An 18,828-nucleotide genomic window follows, 5' to 3' on the forward strand; every position below is an offset into this window, starting at 1 on the left:
TCCAGCTACTCTCCCTCTTCCTAATTCTGAAATGAAGGCTCCCCAGATCTAGCCCCGAGGTCTTTCTTCCAGCCCAGTTTCTTTGGGCATCAGAGAGCTGGGGAAATGACTGCTACAACGGATAGAAACTGACAGGGAGACACTGAGGGAGCCAGGCCTGCTGTGGGAGGAGACGTTATTTTGGGGTGACTGCCCCCAGCTGTTTCATCTTCTCTTCTGAGGCTTTGTCTGGAAGCAGGACCTCCACAGTGAAACTGACCTTCTTTGCATGTATAAAGCTGTAGGTGTTGTCAAACCGCAGGACATCTGTGGGGAGGCAAAAAAAAAAAAAGACATTCAGGCCATTCTGACAAAGAGCTTAGAGACAGCGATTCTGGTTGGGCAAGGCAGTGTGGTAGGTAATGAGGATGAAGGTGGCATAAGCAATGGTCCTTCACCTTCTGAAACCTAGTCTAGGTGGGTTACAAGACGTTCCATGAAGAGAAAATACTATCAGAACATGCCAAGCGCCAGATGAGCACCAGACACAGTCACATCTGTAACAGCTTGGAAGGAGGGGGCCTTATAGACTGAAATCACATGAAAGGCTTTTTAAAGGAGTTAGAGCTTGAACTGGGTCTTGAAAGGGGAGAGTAGAAGTAGTAGCAGTAGTAGTTGTTATAATAATAATGGTAGTAATGGTGACAGTGACTATGTGTCTCCGTACTGGGTTGGCAATCTATATATTGAATATTATTCACAATGACTTGAGTTCAGCATTAGTCTTGATTTATATAAAAAGGAAGTGAGTAAGGGATGGAGCTGGAATTTCCCTCTGGTCTGCATTGCTGCCTGATCTGGGCCCTGGAAAGCCCTATCCTGTTCAGTTGCTGACAAAAGGTAAAATATGCAAACTTTTTGAACCAGAAATTTATCCCACAGAAACATAAATGGACAAAGATGCTCAGTGCACCCCTATTTGTAATAATAAAAGATGAGGAAAACTAAAATGTTTCAAAAGATAATTACTTTAAAAGGTTTTATTGAAATACTATTCTGTATAAAAAGAAAGAGGTGAGCTTCATGAGAAGTGATTGGGGAAACCGGTAACAATATATCCTTAGGCCAGAAAAAGCAAGTTGCAGAACAATTTGTAAACCATATCTAACATTTTCATTAATATATGTAAAAAAAAAATTTGGCTTTGTTACTTGGTCTACCTACATTGACAGGTTTTACAATTTCAAAATTCCCTTAAATATACACTGAATAACATATAATTCCTATGAATGTATATGTGTGGGCCATGTCTTTTATCTCATTGTAAGGTGTAATGCTTCTAAAGGGATGGAAAATATTTGGTAGGCTAATACACAAGACCTGTTAGTGGTTTCCTCTGGGGAGAGAAAATGGGGATGTAGTTGGCAGAAAAGGCTTCTGAGCCTTGGCCAAGGAACAGACTGCTTTTAATCTAACCCTTCTTTTTTTGAGAGGTTGTTCCATTTCGGTCAAACACCCCTTCCAAAAAAAAATAGTAGGACAACAAAAACACTAGCTCTGCCCCTTCCCTATCTGGTCTCTCACTTTTCGCAGCCAAAAAAGTCTTGTGTATTTAATTCTGAGACTTAATCTTTCCCCTTTTCTGCCCCTGGATAAAATGCATAGTTTAGACCGAGGGTAGACACACCACCCACCCTTTTCTTCATGGTGTGAAATGAGTAATAGTCATCGATTTTCTCTCTGCACCAGAGGTCTTTCAGGACCAATGGTGCCTCTGGAAAGAGGGAAGCTTCCTCTCTGCCCTGGATGACAGAGCCTTAGCAACCAGAGTCAGTCATGCTAGAGGAGAAGTCTTTGAGCTCCTTGGACCAAGCACCAGGTTTGAGATGACTCTGCCTGGCATGACATTCTGCCCTCAGAAACAAGGAAGGAGCTGTTCTGAGGTCCAGGCCTGAGGGGAGAGGAGTTCACGAAGTGCAGTGGTTCATTTTGACACTAATCGTGTACTCACAGACTCGTAGGGCCCCAGAGATCCTCCAGGGTAGGGCTCCTTCACTTTTGTTGGGGAACCGACCCCCTCGGGAATCTGATGAAAGCAGAATTTCAGATCCCATGGAGCCCATCATGGACCCTCTGGGACAGTGGTTCCCATGGGCAAGTTACTATTCTGAAGAGAGGAGGAGCTGGGGGTAACTGCCCTCTCATTTATGTATTGAGAAAACATATATTCTTAGTGTCCTTTTATTTCTCTTTTATATCCCAGATAGGAGAGTATATTGTCTTTTTTAGTTATGTGTGTAGGTGGGTTATAATATCTATCAATTTCATTTCAGGATAGTAAAGGGGACATTAGACACCATTTATTATAAATGGGAGGTGTCTGGTCTTTAAAGATTTAGAATCACTGCTCTGGGGAGTCATAGACCCCAGATTAAGATCCCCTGCTCTAGCCTACTCCCCTTATTTTAAGGAAAAAGAGAGCAAAATCTAATTAGAGACACTTGCTCAAAACACTCAGAGTTACTGGCAAAGCTGGACTCAGGAACCAGGTCTCCTTGTGGCGGGCTGGGCTGTTAAACCTTCCTACAGTGCTTCAGCTCTTCTATACCACACTGCACTGTCCTAGCAGACACAGTCTAGAGCTTTTTTTCTGAATCTTTTTCTTTCCTAGATGAGTACTCTATACTCAGGACCTCAGGAAATATTAGTTGGGAGGAAAAAAAAGTGGAATCAGTTCAAACTTTGGTTCTCAGTAACTGAGTACACTTGGGAAAGGACCAGAGCAGCCCAGGGAGGGTTAATGTGCCCTCACCATCGCAGGCTGGCACAGAGTTTTAATTTCTGGACTGGGTGATTAGGCTCCACTTTGCAGGGGGTTGCCTGGTTCTCCAAGGGCATCACCCTCCCACAGGTGAGCTTGTAACCTAATGCTGGGTTCCCACTGGGCTCAGCTCTAACCTGAACCATGGCCCAGGCAACAGCCAGCCCCACCTCCTCATCTTTACACCTGGGCAGGGGGCACGGATGCTGAGGCCTCTGCGCCTCCTGAGAATGGACAATAAACAGCTCCCAGTCAAGGCCCGGCAGGCAGATAAACATTCCATCTGGGAATGTATCCAAGAGGAACTAAAATTTGGGATTTGCACACCTAAGCCTGATTACGTTAAAGGGTTAATGGTCCTACATGGTACTACAGAGAGATAGTGGGCAGTGCTGGAAAACGGGTTGGGCTCTGCTACTGAACTTGGGTAAATTACTTCCTGTGTCTGGGACCCTGCTTTCTCCTCTGTCCCAAGATCATCTCTAGGGGTAGTCTGTGGTCACGAGATCCTGCACCAGGACCCCAGGGTTCTCTTGTGTCTGTCTCTTGGTGTCTCTGCACACTACATGTGGGAGAGATGACATCCCCTCTCTATACCTCAGCTTCCCTGTCCTTTAAAAAATAAATTCAAGCTTATATGTATGAAAAGCTTTATGCTCTGAGGATGACAGTGTCTGGGCTGGTGCTAAGCCTTGTTCTTGATGAAGCACACAGTACACCGCCTTCTCCCTCAGGACCTGGCAGCTCGCTAACAAGAATACTTCTCCCCGGGGAGCCAGACCACAGAGCATCTGTGAGGAGGGGGCGGTAGAGACTGAAGGTTGCCTGGACTGTGGGGGAGGACACAGGATCCGAGGTTGGGGTGACAGTGTGGACACGTACAGAAGCCAAGATATCTGTGGGACTAGTTCAGACCTCCTGGTGGTGCTGCCGTGGAAACAGGGCGCAGGGCTTCTCCCATCTCTGGCACTATCTCCCCGATGGCCCTCCTCCTCCAAGTTTTGCCTTAATAATAATAATGGTGGCCACCGTGCGCTGAGTGCTGTATGGCAGGCATTACACTACGTGCTGCACAGACCTGATCACATTTCATCATCAAGTGTCCTTGTGAGGTAGAGAATTTGATGCGCACTGTAGCAATCAGGAAGCTGAAGCTCAGGGAGGCCAAGCCACTTGCCTAAGGACTAGCAGTGGTCAAGTCCATCTCAGCTTGATGACAAAGCCCTTGCTGTCACTGATTTTCCATGCCTGGCCCCTTGACTCATACAAAGAGGAAACGAGATTTGGTGGGGGGTTTGTGCATGTGTATGTGATTTTTCTGCTTATAAATGTCGTACGTGTTCTTTGTAACATAAACTGTATTTGCAGGGCCGGTATAAAAAAACAAAAGCCCTCTATAAGTTTCCTACCACCCAAGAGATAAACCATTAGCATTAGCATAGAGTCCCCAGAATTCTTCTGACTTTTTGTAGCCAAAGTGAGCATATACCATGTATGCTGTGTCTCATGCTTTTTTTTTTTTTTAACATGTATCAGACATCCTATATGTCAGTTTATTCTCTTTAATGGGTATATTGTATTCCATTATATGGATGGACCATAATTTATTTAGCAAGACCTTCTTAAGGCCATCTAGTTTATTGTCAGTTTCCCAAACTGCCAGGAACATCCGTGTACCTATATCTTTGTGTCTTTGTGTAAATACTTCTGTAGGATAAATTTTCAGAGGTAGAATTGCTGAGTCAAAGGGAACTTAATCGATATTGCAAAGCTAAGTGAGGTTAAACACCTTTTCAAATGCCTATCTGCCATTCTTATTCCTTTTGGGTAAACTTCCTGTTCCTGTTCTGTGGCCATTTTTGGATCAACCTGGAGAGGAGTGGAGTTCAGCAGAGTCAAAGCAGGGCTTGTCAGCGCTCTGCTCCCCCTGTGATCCCTACACCTACCTAATGATTGCTGCCTCTCTGATGTCTGGGGCAGGGGCGTCCCCGGGAAATGTCTGACTTCACAGCCCCAGTTACAGCTGGACCAGCTCACCTTGAGCCTGTCATCTCACCTCCCCAGGCCTGGGTTTCCTCACCTATGCAAGAGAAGGTGGAACTCATGGAGCTCCACTGCTAGTTCTAACAGTCTGAGGGCGTAAATCCATGGAGAAAGAGGGACCTCCCAGGCAGACAGCTAGGGCAGGGGCTTCGAGCCAAGACAGAGAGACTTACAGATGCCAGGATCGCTGCAGGTGAGGGTCCCATCCTCAGGGACCAGATGGGCATTGTACCTCTGGCTGGCCAGCACCTCTGTCATCTCCCCGGCCCGCTGCCGCTCCCCCACCTTGGTCTTCAGGAAAATCCCAAAACCGATGTCCGAACCATCCGACATAAACTGCCACCTGCAGGGGACACCCACCCATTTAGACACGATTCCATCTGCGTGTGCCCTCTCTGGGGTCCTGCCACCAGGGCTTCTCCCACCCCAGGCCACCCACCGGCACCTACAGCTGGAAGGCTCAGGTCTCCTGGAAGGGTCTAGAACGCTACCTGAGGACACAGCCCGGGAAGAGAATTTCATACTCCACTTGGTGGGAGGAGCCCCGGGAGATCTGCACACTGTGCTCGTACTGCTGTTTCACCTGGTCTCGCACGTAGTACTTCTTGGGGATGTCGCCCCCGTAGTTGATCTAGAAGCAGAGCACGGAGTGAGCTGGAATGTGCATTTGAGCCAGGTGTCCCTGGTCACCTCCGGCCCCTGGCAGCCCATACCTTGGATTTACACTTGGGGTCTCCATCAGGGTCCGTCATGGTGCCCCCATACTCCACAGGCAGCTGGTCAGGGCTGATATATTTCAGTAAAACCTCCTTCCAGTTTGCTGGCAGGAGAGGGAGGGAAGGAGAAAAAAGGATCACCACTAGACAGGATTTCATCACAGCCCTGGCAGTCTACAAAAAGAGGCAGGAAAAACCCGTCCGCCCCCGCACACAAAACACAGGCTTTGGGAGCACAGGACACACACACAGCTCTTCAGGGGGCTGGAGAGGAGCCGTCACCCAGAGGACTGGCTGGTTCTGGACCAGGAAGCAGAGACCAGGGTCCTGGTGCCCATTGCCTCTGGCCAGCCAAGCGACCTGAGGCAAATCACTGCATTCTGAGCCTAGTTCCTCTTGCCCTGAAAGGTTATGGTGGGAGTGAAGTGAACTAAGTACTTGAGAGGGTGCTTGCTGTAAACTGTAAAGTGCCCTACCCGTATGAGAGTGTGTTATCACTCCCAGGAAGGGGATACAGATATCTGAAGTGCAAGCAGGAGGGAACAAAGAAAGGAGGGAAGGGCATCCCTCTGCCTGCCGCAGAGGGGAACAGCACGTGCAGCAGGCAGGAGGGCCTGAGACAACGTGATCTGCCCATTAGACTGAGAGTGAGGGCACGACCCCTGCCACCTCCTGTGGTCACTCATGACTTACGGAATGAATGCAGCTCTGTAGACTGACCCCTTAAATGAGTTCCCCTGGCTGTACCCCACCCACAGTTTCACTTCCGCTCTGACTTTTTAGTGTTTGGCTGCGATTCAGCTTTTTTTTTTTTTTTTTTTTAATAACGAAGCGCTTTCCTGACTAGGAGAGTTTGCCTCAAATGCAACCAAGGCTGAGATGCACTTCTCTGCCATTTCAGCCAAGTATCAGCCAAGGACAATATTTTGATACTGGAAACCTCCTTGCCGTGCTGACTACAGAGACCAGATATAGGCAGCAGCTCCAAGTCACAGGGTACCCCCTAGCATCCTCCGTGGCTGGTGCTGCCTGGAAACCCACAGGGATGGTCCAGGGTCTCCCAGCCTTCAGATTCCCAGGGACCTAAGACCATGCAACACCAGGGGTGCTTTAATCTGTGCTGAGTGCCAGGGACCGGCCCAGGGTGAATCCCCACCCCCTCGCCACGTTGAAGATCCCGTACCTTCCCAGCCCGAGGAGGGTTTGGTTGAAAGGGTTTCAGGTGTGGGTGGGGGAACAGACTGAACCTCCCCTGCAGCCCCGCTGCCAGGAAACCAAACTGGCTCCTGCGTGTGGTGGGTGGCAGCCACAGGAAAGCCAAAAAGCATGAGAGCCTTTTGCTCAGACTTTTTCTTCCCCCAGCTCAGCTGGAGGGTTGGAATAAGGCCAGCAAGATTATTCCCATCTCACAGAGAGGAACTGAGGCTACAAGGGCAGAACTTGTGCCAGAGCCGGGACCAGCACCCAGAAGTCCTGTGCTTTCCAGACTGCTTCCCGCCACACCCAGGGCTCAGCACACATTTGGAAAACCTCCACTTTCAATGTGGCACCTGAAGGGGAACACTGAGAAACCTTCAGAATTCCCTACCCCCAGTTCAACTCCACAGGTGGCATTAAGCCACCCATGAGTCAGTCCCAATCTACCTTTCTTGGCTTTTCTCCCCCACATTCATGTCACGCGCCAGCCAGACTCAACTCCTGCCTGTCCCTGGCTGGCATGGTTCCCATGGGTCTTCCTTGTGGGCTTCCCCTGGTCCCCTGATGTTCTCCTGCTTCCCTGCCTATCCAGTCCCCGTCCACCTGCTTCCCCGCCAGCCTCGCCAGTCACTTCTCCCTGATGGGCTCCTCTTTCTCTGCTTGCCCTTGAGCCTGGATACTCCCTGGGCTTCAGCCTCTGTTCTGTGGGCAGTCTTACCCTCTCACAGTGTTTTAGCCACTGCCTCTACCTGATAACTCCCAAATCTCCAGGCTGGAGTTTGCCCCTCAGCTTCCGGCCCAGGCCTCCCCAGCATCTGTACATCTCACGGACTCCTCGAACTCAGCTTCAAGCGTTTCCTTCCGGTTGTATTATTCCCCAGTGGAACTAACTGCTGCAGAGTGACTGCAATGCTGTCACTCATGCCAGACACCAGGGAGCCATTCTAGATTTCTCTTCCTCCCTTCCTACATCCAGTCAGTTGAGCTCTGCTGTTCCACTTCCTACAGAAGTCTGAAATCCACCCTCTCCTCCCCATCCCTACTGCCCCCACCCCAGCTCAGGCTTGCAACACCTGGTGCGTGGACTGTGGCCGTGGAGTGCAAACTGGTATCCGTCCCTCACAATCAACTGAGAATCAGATCCTGGTACCCCACCCCCGGCTCAGGAACTCCTCTCTGGTGCCCAGTGGCCTGTAGCGTCATGTCCCAGCTTCCCAAACACGGTGCTCTGGATTCTCTGTGACCCAGCGCCTGGCACCCGGCTCCCACTCCATGTCATCTCTTGCCACACCCTGCTGTGAGCTCTACAGCCGCCTTTGCCACGGTGTGTAAGGTCTTTGCTCAGTGCTCTTTTTCTGCCCGACAGCCTCCTGCCTTGCTTCACCCAGCTGCCCTACTCATTCCTCCCCAGGCCGGGAGGGGTGAGCGCCCCTGGTCAGGGTTCCCACGGCCTTTTCAACTTCTCTCTTTTACATGTAACATCTCACGCTGATATACCTCTGTTTGTGTCTTCCTTCCCCGAGCTTCCCCAGCTCTTCAAGGGATTCTGTCTTACCTTTGTGGCCTTGACACTACCTAGCCCAGGGCCTGGCACACAGCAGGTGCCTGTTCAGTGAAGCCACGTGTACTTGCCCCCAGCCGAAAGCAACCTCTGCTCCTGCGACCTCCCTTCTCTGCCACATCTACTGCCTTTTCTAGCTTGTGTCCTAGCTTTCTCTTAAAGGTCTCTCTCCTGTTTCACTGCAAGCTTATTAAGGACAAGGATTGGCATTCCATTCATCTTTGAATTTCTCCAGAGTGTCTGAGAGAAAGAGTTCTTACGAAAATAGACAGGAAGCCCCTCGCTGGGGCCCAGCGTGCTCCTGCTCCTGGGTCCCACTGCTCCCAAACCAGCAGAGGCAGCCTGCACCCTGGAGGCTCTGGCCGTACCTCTAATGCCACCCACCCCCAGGGGCCGCAGCCATGCGTGGAGTGGAGGAGAATGTGGGCTACTTACCCCCCAGGACCATGATCTTCTTACGTGTGTCCTCGCTCAGGAAGGGTTTGATGAGGTTATAGGCCACAGGAAACAGCTTGGGGGCTGGAACAGAGACCAGGCCATGTGAGGCTGGGAGCCGTGCCCATTCTGTCCCTGACAGTGTCTGCCACAGCCCCCTGGTGCCGAGGAGCCTGCACAGGCAGCCCTGTGTGAGGCTCGGCTTTCCTGCGGCGGGGAGTGGGGGGGAGTGGTCTTCCTCTCTCACCAGGCGGTAACGAATAGTAAAAGCTTTGTGAGTTATAAAGCGAACGTGTCCTAAGACCCCTCTCCGCTTTGCCTCACTCTATTTTACTCTCCTGAATCTATCCCAGTGATATTTTTGGCCCCTCCTTCCCATGTGGCTTCATCACAGGTAGCTCCCAACTTACCTTTAACAACAAAAAGACGCTTTAGTGTCTCGGGATAATTTTCCTCAAACATGCAGAGAAACTGTGGAAAGAATCAAGCGGGCTCAAAACAGGGCCAGGGAGAGAGGCCCTGCTTCCGCCAGCTTTCCCCACCCCACAGGGCCTCTAGCAGAGGGACCTCCACCCCTCCAACCCCTCCATCCACCCCCACCCCCCGCCCTGGCCCTCACCTCTCCATAGGCCTCCACAGCTGGCTTCCAGAGATGCTTGAGACCAAGCCCCTCGCAGTCATAAATCAAGGTGATGGTCTCTATCTTCTTCCCTGTCTGCAGGGGACAGAGGAGCGGAAAGTCACATCAGGCTGCCCCACCACCACCACCCCAGCGTGCGCGCGCACACACACACACACACACACACACACACACACACACACACACACACACACACACAGAAGCCCACTCTGGTTCAGGGGAAATGCTGATTGCACCTTGCGCCCATACTGCAACCAGATCTGGGCAGGGCCGTATCTAAGGTTTTCCAAATCGAGATAATTACCCCAGGCCGGAATTATGGCCTAGACAAGTCACCCTTCCCGTCTAGATCTCCTCGTTCTCATCCAGTAAACAACTGGGTGGACCCAGACTGCATCTGAGGTCCCTTCTGTTCTGCAGTTTGACCTGGTAGCCGCCCTCATCCACTGCACCCCGTGTGGCCACTCATCTCGCAGGCACGGATGCTCTCTGTCCGACTGAAGCCCTTAAGGTGCATCCCCAGCCCTGCAGGAGGGCCTCTACACACACTGGGTTCTCTGTGAATGTGGATGACACTGTTGAAATGTCCTCAAAAGTACTGCATCGTTTCACTGGATCTTTACGACTGGTGAGGAGGAGGGAAGGAGAGAGGCCGTGGCATCTCCGCCTTGCTCTTGCTGTCCTTAGCTGTGTCTGAGTTCAGAGTTAGAGAAGCACAGAGTCTGAGTTCATTGCCTCCAGCAGCACCTGAATGCCTGTCAAATGATAGGTCCCTGACAAAGAAACCACTGGTGCCCAGAACAGGAGAAAAGTAACGATAATATGGTATGTTTTTTATGAAGTTAAACTTTACTCAACTTAAAGGACTGCCCTTTTTTTTTTGGTGGCTGCGCGGCACGGCATGCAGAACTTCCCTGAACAGGGATCAAACCCAGGCCCCCTGCAGTGGAAGCACGGAGTCTTAACCGCTAGACCGCCAGGGAAGTCCTAAAAGACTGCCCTTTATTCTGAAATAATACCCTCCTTATAGTTTGGGGGTTAATTATGGCAATCATAGCTAGTAAGTGTTTTCTAGGTCCTTACTTGGAAAAATAAAAATTTGGCAACACAGGTCAGTCCCTAAAACTTTGCAACTGCACTGGTCTATGAAATCCAAACCTCGGGGCGTCAGCCCTAAAGCCGCGCTTAAAGCAGCGTGTGACATCCGTGCCTCCACCATGAGTGACTCCTCTTCAGGTCCTCTCACCTTTTCAGTCTGGTGGGCACACTCCCGCAGAAGCAGCTCGCAGTCCCTCATCTTGGTCTTGAGCAAGTCCTGTTTGGTGGCTGAGAGGAGCAGACCCTTGGCATCCAGAGGTCCAATGATGTCGTACCAGATGGGGCAGCCATCCAGGTCGTAGCCACACATGCCCCCTGAGAGATACTGTTGGACCACCTGGGCCAAGATGGGGGTGGGGTGGGGAGCTGGTCAGCAGGGCGGCTACACCTTCCCTGTGTCCAGGGCCTTCTTCTGGGTTCATCTGCCCCCAGGTTCCCATGGATACTCATTCAGTGACTTGGCATTGCCAGACCTTTCCTTTGAGGGTCCCAGTCCCATAGACCCAGGATACAGACCGTGGCTCTTACAGACCTCACATAGGGGTGAGGGGATAATCCGTCCTCACCTCTGGAGGCTGCCAGCTTGTGATGTTGTCAATGTCCTTTTGTTTTCGGAACTCCACGTGCTGCAAACACAATGAGGGCTTTAAAAAAGTGGGGCAGGGGAGGAGGTGGTCCTTAAAAGGCATCTAGCAATGGGTGACAGCATGAACAGACCACCAGACCGCAGGTAAGTCACGAGAAGGCAGCCGGCAGGAATGGAAAAGAAGGAAGTGCCCGTTTCAGAGGTCTCAGCAGAACAGGTGATAATTCCTGGCTGGCCCAGAACTGTGAAAGCTCTGTTTCCAGGGAAGGGAATGCACTTTGTCCCAGAGGATAAGGCAGTACGGATCGGCTAATACTCAGATATGTCACATAAGCCACAGGCTGTGATCGGGGCGGGAGGGGGCTGGACAGAAGTCCAAGCATAGTGTAATTCTGATGGGCAGGAGTGGAGGCAACTGTGGGGTCTGGAGCCAAATGGATCTCACCTTCCGGAGCATGGCCTCCGACTTCTGCAGGTCGAAGCTTCTTGCTGGAATACAGAAATATGGTCAGGGTTAGGCTAGTAGCCTAGGTGCCAAGGACAGGAAGATTTCCCTGCTCCTGTACTGGGGCCCCCGCTGACTCTTAGATCATCCCACCTGCAGTAGCTAATGTGAGGATGTTCACGGAGGGTTTTGGGAGCACCAAGGCCTCTGGGCCTGTGGGGAGAGCAGGTCAAGGTTCAGGGCAGGTGGGGGCAACATTGCAAGTTCAAGGTCAAAAGAGTGTCACCCTAGTGGATGCAATCAGGTGAAGGGTCTTATCTCTTCTCAGTCTGGCAGAACATTCCAGTAGGATGGGGGCGGTGATGAGCCTCCAGTCAACCTTGCCATGTCCTCAAAAACCTTGCCATCCCCCAGAGGGATGCAGAGGGCCCTCCTTCTCCCAGGGTTCCCTGAAAGTTTCAGAATTAGAGGTCACCTGGGTCAACTCTACGTCATGCACAAACTCCGACATGCTGTTCTGCACAAGCTCGAACACAAAGGCCTGCCTGCCCCCCAGGGCCACCTGCTCCCAAACAATCCGAGCTGCCATTTGCACTCGGCCCTCAGTGCTGTACTGAGCAGAGGCCCTTACACTCGGGGGGGGCGGGGGGGGCTTCCCCCGCCACATGACCGCCTTCCCAATACTGGCAAATTCTGTGCTGCCACCCTGAGTGCCCCCTGCTATCGTGCTGCCCACCCGAGGATCCTTTAGCCATCCTTCACAGCTTGCTTTCAAGTCCACCAAATTCCCTTTGGATATCTTCCAGTTTGCCAGCGCCCCTCTTGAAGTGTGTGGTCCAGAGCACAGGTGTTGCCTATCCTCCAATCAAGCCTAAGAACTTTCTTGGCAACAGACCAGGCCCTTAACTCAGGTGAAGCTTACAGTCAACTGAAACACCCAAATCCTTTTCACCTGCGCTGCTGTGAAGCCTCTACAGGTTGAGAGGTGGTTTTCTGGATCTTTCCTTGTCATATTTCATCTTGTTATGGTCAGCTGCATTTCACCTTTTTTTTTTAATAAATTCATGTATTTATTTATTGGCTCCACTGCGTCTTTGTTGCTGCACACGGCCTTTGTCTAGTTGCTGCAAGTGGGGGCTACTCTTTATTGTGGTGTGCAGACTCCTCATTGAGGTGGCTTCTCTTGTTGCGGAGCACAGGCTCTAGGCACATGGGCTTCAGCAGTTGTGGCTCCCGGGCTCTAGAGCACAGCCTCAATAGTTGTGGCGCACGGCCTTAGTTGCTCTGCGGCATGTGGGATCTTCCTGGAGCAGGGATCGAACCCACGTTCCCTGCATTGGCAGGCAGATTCGTAACCACTGCGCCACCTAGGAAGTCCCTGCATTTCATCTTTTAAAGAGTTTCTGAGATCCAGATTCTGACCAGTTTTCCCATCTGACTTATGAACTGTCCCTCCCAGCTGTATGTCCTCTGTGGGTCCGACTGACATCCAGATATGCTGACAGCCCTGGAACCTGGGCCAGACAGGCTGCTCTCTGGACTGTCATGGCCCCTTAATCACTGCTCTCTGGGAGTGGCTGAGCACATTCCCTGGTTCTGCTGCCCTGAAATGCAGTCCACCCTCCTGCGCCCAAAGGATGCAACAAGAGATTTGACCAATGCCGTGTCCTGTCATGTGCGCTAGACACATGTTTGCAGAAATGAGCAGCCTTCCCTCTTAGGAAGTTCCTTCTCATGGTCACCCCTCACATGCCATCGTGGCAGCAGGGGGCAGCTTTCAGAGGAATATAATCTGGGTTTGCATCTCAGCCCTTCTACCTTCTCTGCGTTTGACCTTGGACAAGATACTGCACAACTCTGGCCGAATCATCCAATGAGCTAGAAACACTTGGAAGATGCAAGGCACCATGCTATCATGATGGGGGAGCCAGGCTGGACCTGAAAGTGGGAATCCTCCATGGGAGGGATACCCCCAACTGTGAGGAGAGTCATCTTCCTAGGGAACCGGAGTTGTGACAAACTGCGACCTGCTTATCTCAGGGAGGCTCTCCAGTTAACCCTCAGCTGCTGAGCTCCATCATCCAGGGTCTTCCAGGGCCCTCCCCGAGTTACCATAGCCCCTGGCAGTACCGGCCTGATGCCTCCCCAGGCCAGCTGGGTCAGGCCTCTCCAGGGCTCCTGTCGCCCTGGTCAGGGGCAGCTCAAAGCATGGCTCAGGGCACTGCCAGAGAGGCTGGCCTGGGGGCAGCCATCCTGGGTTCTTCTTTCATCACTTCCGAGTCCTGGAAAACGAAGAAACTCAGACCTGCTCTGCCGGGCTCACAGGTTTTCTCCACCTCCTCTTTTTATCTTGCCATCTGAGCCTCCTCCCTGGGGTGCCCAGAGCTCAGGCCCAGTCAGGGGGAGGCAGGGAGTTGTGTGCCTACCCTTGGCAGGCCCGGGGGGTCAGCAGAAAACCAAGCCCACGTTGGGGGAAGGGGGAAAGGCAGGAACCCAGAGCTCACTCATACCAGGGTTAGAGAAAGACATTCGGCTGGCATGTGCCTTGCAAATGTTTCCTTTAGAATGAAAAGGAGAAAGAGAAAAGGTTTAAAAAAAAAAAAAAAAGGAAAACAGGGGAATTCCCTGGTTAGGACTTTCACGGCCAAGGGCCTGGGTTCGACCTCTGGTCAGGGAACTAAGATCCTGCAAGCTGCAAGTCAGGGCAAAAAAAAAAAAAAAAACCAAGAAAGAAAAGAAAAGAAGAGCAAGGGGACAAAAACCCTAATTGATATTCACAGTAGAGTCTGACCAGGCCTGAGCTCCTGCCCAGGGAAATGTGAGGCACAAAAGTGCCGAGGAGGTGCTTCTTCGGTTTGAAGAGGCAGAGCTTGGCTTCAGGAGGCAGCTGTGGCTTCCTGGAGAGGACGCTGGCCTGGGAATCAGGGGCCCTAGGTTTCTGCCCTGATTCTGCTTCGCGTTAGCTGTGTGCCCTCAGGTAAGCGCCCTCTCCTCCCTGTGCCTCAGTTTTCTCATCTGGCAAATGAGGATGACTGCACTCTTCTATGTTGCTGCAGACAGAAGGGTTATCCCGGGACTGGGGAGTTGGGGTGCCTGGGAAACCAGGGCCCCAGGCCGGCCTTCTCTCAGATAAAAAGAGAGCCGCGATGCTGTTCAGCTCAACAGCTCTCTGAAACCACACTTCCCCCAGCTCACGGTAGCTGGGTAGTTTGTCTGATCATCTCGCAGCTGGCCCTTTAACGCGGCGCTGTCTGCCCACTCTCCCCACACGCCCCCTTCTAGCTACAGCCCTTCAGTAAAAGCTGAGCCAAAATATCCTCGGCTCTGGACTGAATCCACAGCCGCCCCCCTCGCTGCCCCTCCACCCTGTCTGAGTGGGCGTGGGGCGGGGGGTGGGGGCAGAGTCCACAGCTTTTTGGCGGGGAAAAGGGCAAGGGGCACTTTCAGAGGCACACAGGGCCCCACGTGGCTCTCCTGGCAGCACCTGCCCTGGGGGGCCTGCTAGCAGCCTCTCAAGAGCGTGCCAGCTCTATTCAGTTTCTGTACAGAAAAGGAAAATGCATCCCTTCACCTGTCCCAAGACTCGCAGGGTATGTATGTGTGTGTCTGTGTCTATGAATAAGTAACAGCCATGACTTGCACTTTAATATTTGGGGCTATGATTCTGTATCATGATTTAATCTCTGCTAATCCAACACAGAGGAATATTCTCTATTGTTTCTATGCCTGGCAATAAAGTTTCTAAAAAGAAGAAAAAAAAGTGTGTCACAAGAACCAGAGGGCGGAACATGACTTGAATCACAGGAGAGGAGAAGAAAGAAAAGATTTCAGGAGTTGGAGCACGGGGTTGAGTTTGACCCTGATGCTAGTAGAAACGTATACATTGCATCACATGCTATGTAATGCTACGCCTGTGAGCACTGTCATGTCCCATCTTGCCACAGGCAGGACACCCTGTCTCATCAGGCTCTCCCAGAGAGGAGCCTAGGACAGACGTTGACCCCTGGACCAGGTACTACAGCCAGGCCAGGGCAGAGCTGGAATAGGTCTCAGGGCCCTGGAGCCAGACGGTGGCGTGAAGGGAGTTTTGTTAACCTAGGTCGGGCTGAACCCCTCCCCCACCCCCCATGTTCCCGATTCACTCTGCCCCTCCTTCAAGCTCCCTGAACTGTGGGCAGCAGGCGGCCACAGAGGGGGCCAGCCTCTGCCACGGGCCAGGACTCTGGTTCTAAACTCGGCTCTGCCTGCAACTTCCCACAAGCTTGGGGCCTCTCTCGGCTTTTCCTCAACCTGCTTCCCCACATCCATCAGCAGAGCAGATGGAAAGGGCATTGGGCTGGGAGTCAGTCGACTTGGGCTCTAGTCCCCTCCCTGCCTGCAGCTCAACACTGTGTGACTTGGGACAAGTCACGTCACCTCTTTGAGCCTCAGTGTCGTTATTTATCCAATAGGAGGGTTGAGGTTATATAATTGCCAAGAACGCTTTGGTTGTAAAGGTTGAATACTCCAGATTCTGAGATTGCCAGGGGCAGGGTTTCCAGAGGGTGCCACTCTGTTACCCAGAACAAGCCCCTGCCCCAGCCTCCCGCAGCCCCTCTTCCCTCACCTCGGAGCCAGCGCAGGACAAAATAGTCATCTGGGTTCGGCAGGGTAGGCAGCACGTCCTGGACATTCTCCCGAAACTGTAGGGAGAGGCAGCTGGGTGAGTGGCAGGTCCCACCCTGACCACCCTCTGCCCGGGGCTCTCCATAGAGGCTTTTGCTGGACCCCTGCTCAACATGGGTCAACTCTGCAGACACTGGCTGAGCACCTGGGTGACGTGAGACGCGCTGTTGGTCGTGCTGGTGGGAGCCGGGTAGCAGGAGGAGGTGTGGGACGGGAGTAAGAGGCTGCCCCTGCCTGGCCGTGTGCACTCACACGCTCCAGTGTGGTGGGCGGGCAGACACATCCCCAGCTAACTGCCACAGCAGGCACTCGGGGGTGCGCCACAGTAAGAGCGTCAGTTTGCCAAGCTCTCCTCATGCGCCCAGCACCGACCTCGGCACTTATTCACTCTTCACTCAGAGTCCCTAGAGGTGTTACTGCTCCCATTTTACAGATGAAGGAATTAGAGCTCAGAGAGGCTAAGCAACATACCCAAGGTCAACAGCTAGTAATCAGCAGAGCTGGGATGCAGACCCGGGTCTGTCCCAGGCCACAGCACGCACTCTCTCCGCCATGGTCTGCCCCCTTTGTAATGGAACGGTGAGCAATGTGCCCGGGGAGCAGAGGGAAGGAAGAGTTTGATTATGACCCGGGCCAGAAAGAGGGTGGTCTCACATGACTTCATATTAAAAAATGGCATTTGAGCTGGGCTTGAAGGACTCCAAAGGCAGCAGGAGGAGGAAGGAGGGCGATGTAGGTGGAGGGAACAGCTCCAGCCAGAAGCCATGACGGGGGAAAGTGCAGGGAATTGCCACACGAGAGAGCTGGCCAGTGACCCCAAGGATGGCCACGCCCGCCTCCAGCTGCTCACTACCCTGTAGGTCAGCACGCCCCCACATGCTGTGCTGTCCCCAAGCCTCCTGCTCCCAGCCACTCACCTTTCCCTAGTCACTGACCTGCGGGGCAACCACAGATGGGACCAATGAGGACCCGCCACCCCTGCCCCTTGCCTAGGTCAGCCAGGGACTCAAACCATCCCATCCCCCAAACAGCTCCCAGACCCCCAGGGAAACTGGCATGAAGCCACCCCTTACCAAGGACCCTACCCAGCCCCTGATTTCTAGTTTAATCACCACCTAATCCCTTCTCTGCCTGACTTCCCCTGCAGGTCAGCAGTAAAATCTGAAACCTCCCTACCCGGCCTCCCTGGGATGGGGAGGCCCAGGCTGGGGCAATGCCTTCATGGGGCTGGTGCCCCGGCCCACTAGCATGGTGGAAGACTCCTGCCACTGCCCCCCCCCCACCACTTTCCCAGCAATGGAAAACTGCGGTGGAGCCTCCAAACCTTAAGACTGGATGCAGTCAATCGGCCAAGAACAGCCAACCTTCCCTCTCTCCCCAAGGGCACCAGGGGAGATCCAGCTGGTGGGAGAGGGTCCAGCTCTGGAACTGTTGCCCCTTCCTGTGCCCAGGCACCAAGGCAAAGCCAGGCTTACCTCCTTGCCTCCTGAAGAGCATCAGCCCAAGTCCCCAGCCCGGGGGGCCTGGGTTGCACGACAGGGTGGAGGGGGTGGTCTCAGCTCAAACTAACCCCAACCCAGTCATTCACCGGTAGGATCCTAGGCTTTGCACTTGAAGGTGCTCCCTTCCACATCATCTGGTCCAACCTCCTCAATTCCTTTCCTCAAAGAGCCAACAGAGAAGGACCGATTTTGCCCAAGGTCGCAGAGAGACTTGGTGCCAGAGCAGGAGCCCTCCAAGTCTCCCGGAACCCTCCGGCCCTTTGCATCGTGCCACTGCCCCTGCACGAGGAAAACCTCCCGGAAATGGGAGGAAGCCTGGGGCCCTGCCTCTGCCCCCAGGGCCCGGCTGCCAGTGCCGGGAATGAACGTTGCCTTTGTGCCCTCTGCTGCCTCCGTGGGCTTCCAAGCAACCACTTCTTCCCAGGCGGCAGCGCCAAGGGCTCGCTCGGGGCTGGGGCCGGGGCGGCCGAACTTCCCCCGGGGTCCCCTCGGCAGGCGGAAGGAGAGAGGGAGGGGGCGGCCGCGGGCTGCCCCGTGCGGCGGCTGCCGCTGCCTGCGCCGCCCGCCGCGGACCCGCGCTCGCACCCCAGCCAGCCCCTGCCCAGCCCGCTGCCGCCGGAGGATGGGGGCCAGCGCCCCGAGGCCGGGCCGGGCCGGGCCGGGATGAGCGCTCACCTTGGCCAGTGCCTCCTTCTGCTTGGGGCTCAGATCTCCGACTCTGCCGCTCATCGCGGCTCAGGCTCGGGGCGCGGCGGCTGCGGCAGCAGATGGAGCACCGACACGTTCTCCGCTGCCGGAGTGAAGTCCCAGCCTTTTGCCCGGGCCGCGGGTGGCAGCGAAGCCCCGCCTCTTAAAGGATCCCAAGGGGCGGAGTAGGGAGAGATGCGCTGGGCGCAGGAGCATCTGACGCGGGCCCTCTCCGCCCTCCTGAAGCGGGGACCTGGGCAGGAGGCGACCCCTGGCCGAGGTCGGTGGACATCAGGAGGACAGGAAGTCTGGGTTCCAGTCCCCAATTTACCCTTAGCTCACAGTGTGACCTTGGAGGAGACACCTGAGCTCTCTGGGCCTTAGCGTCCCCATCCAGGTGCTATCTAATGAGCTCTTCTAAGATCGGGTCGCCACGGTGCAGAACCTCTCCCT

At 53.5% G+C, this 18,828-nt stretch overlaps 1 protein-coding gene across 2 annotated transcripts; it reads right to left on the reverse strand.

Moving 5' to 3' along the window:
• On the reverse strand, positions 1-18,501 carry SEC14L2 (SEC14 like lipid binding 2). 2 transcript variants are annotated; one of them, XM_057745954.1, is made up of 12 exons: positions 18,364-18,501; positions 16,128-16,203; positions 11,522-11,565; positions 11,057-11,116; positions 10,639-10,827; positions 9,372-9,467; positions 9,163-9,223; positions 8,753-8,836; positions 5,557-5,663; positions 5,335-5,474; positions 5,017-5,186; positions 1-306 (listed from the first exon to the last, which is right to left on the reverse strand). In XM_057745954.1, exons 1-12 carry the CDS (start codon positions 18,415-18,417, stop codon positions 176-178), a joined length of 1,212 nt encoding a protein of 403 aa, XP_057601937.1. In that variant the 5' UTR covers positions 18,418-18,501; the 3' UTR covers positions 1-175. The 2 variants fall into 2 exon arrangements, with proteins under 2 accessions (XP_057601937.1, XP_057601938.1); XM_057745955.1 differs by lacking the exon at positions 16,128-16,203 and having other exon boundaries at positions 18,364-18,486.
• Between the last annotated feature and the right edge of the window lie 327 nt (positions 18,502-18,828).

Source organism: Hippopotamus amphibius, chromosome 8, assembly GCF_030028045.1.
Source record: "Hippopotamus amphibius kiboko isolate mHipAmp2 chromosome 8, mHipAmp2.hap2, whole genome shotgun sequence".
In the NCBI taxonomy this organism is placed as follows: Eukaryota; Metazoa; Chordata; class Mammalia; order Artiodactyla; family Hippopotamidae; genus Hippopotamus; species Hippopotamus amphibius.

Coding starts and splice junctions, on each gene's coding strand:
- SEC14L2 (XM_057745954.1), bottom strand. CDS start 18,417: ATGAGCGGCAGAGTCGGAGATCTGAGCCCCAAGCAGAAGGAGGCACTG. Junction 16,204..18,363: donor AGAAGGAGGCACTGGCCAAG/GTGAGCGCTCAT, acceptor CTCTCCCTACAG/TTTCGGGAGAATGTCCAGGA. Junction 5,475..5,556: donor ACCCCAAGTGTAAATCCAAG/GTATGGGCTGCC, acceptor CTCTGCTTCTAG/ATCAACTACGGGGGCGACAT.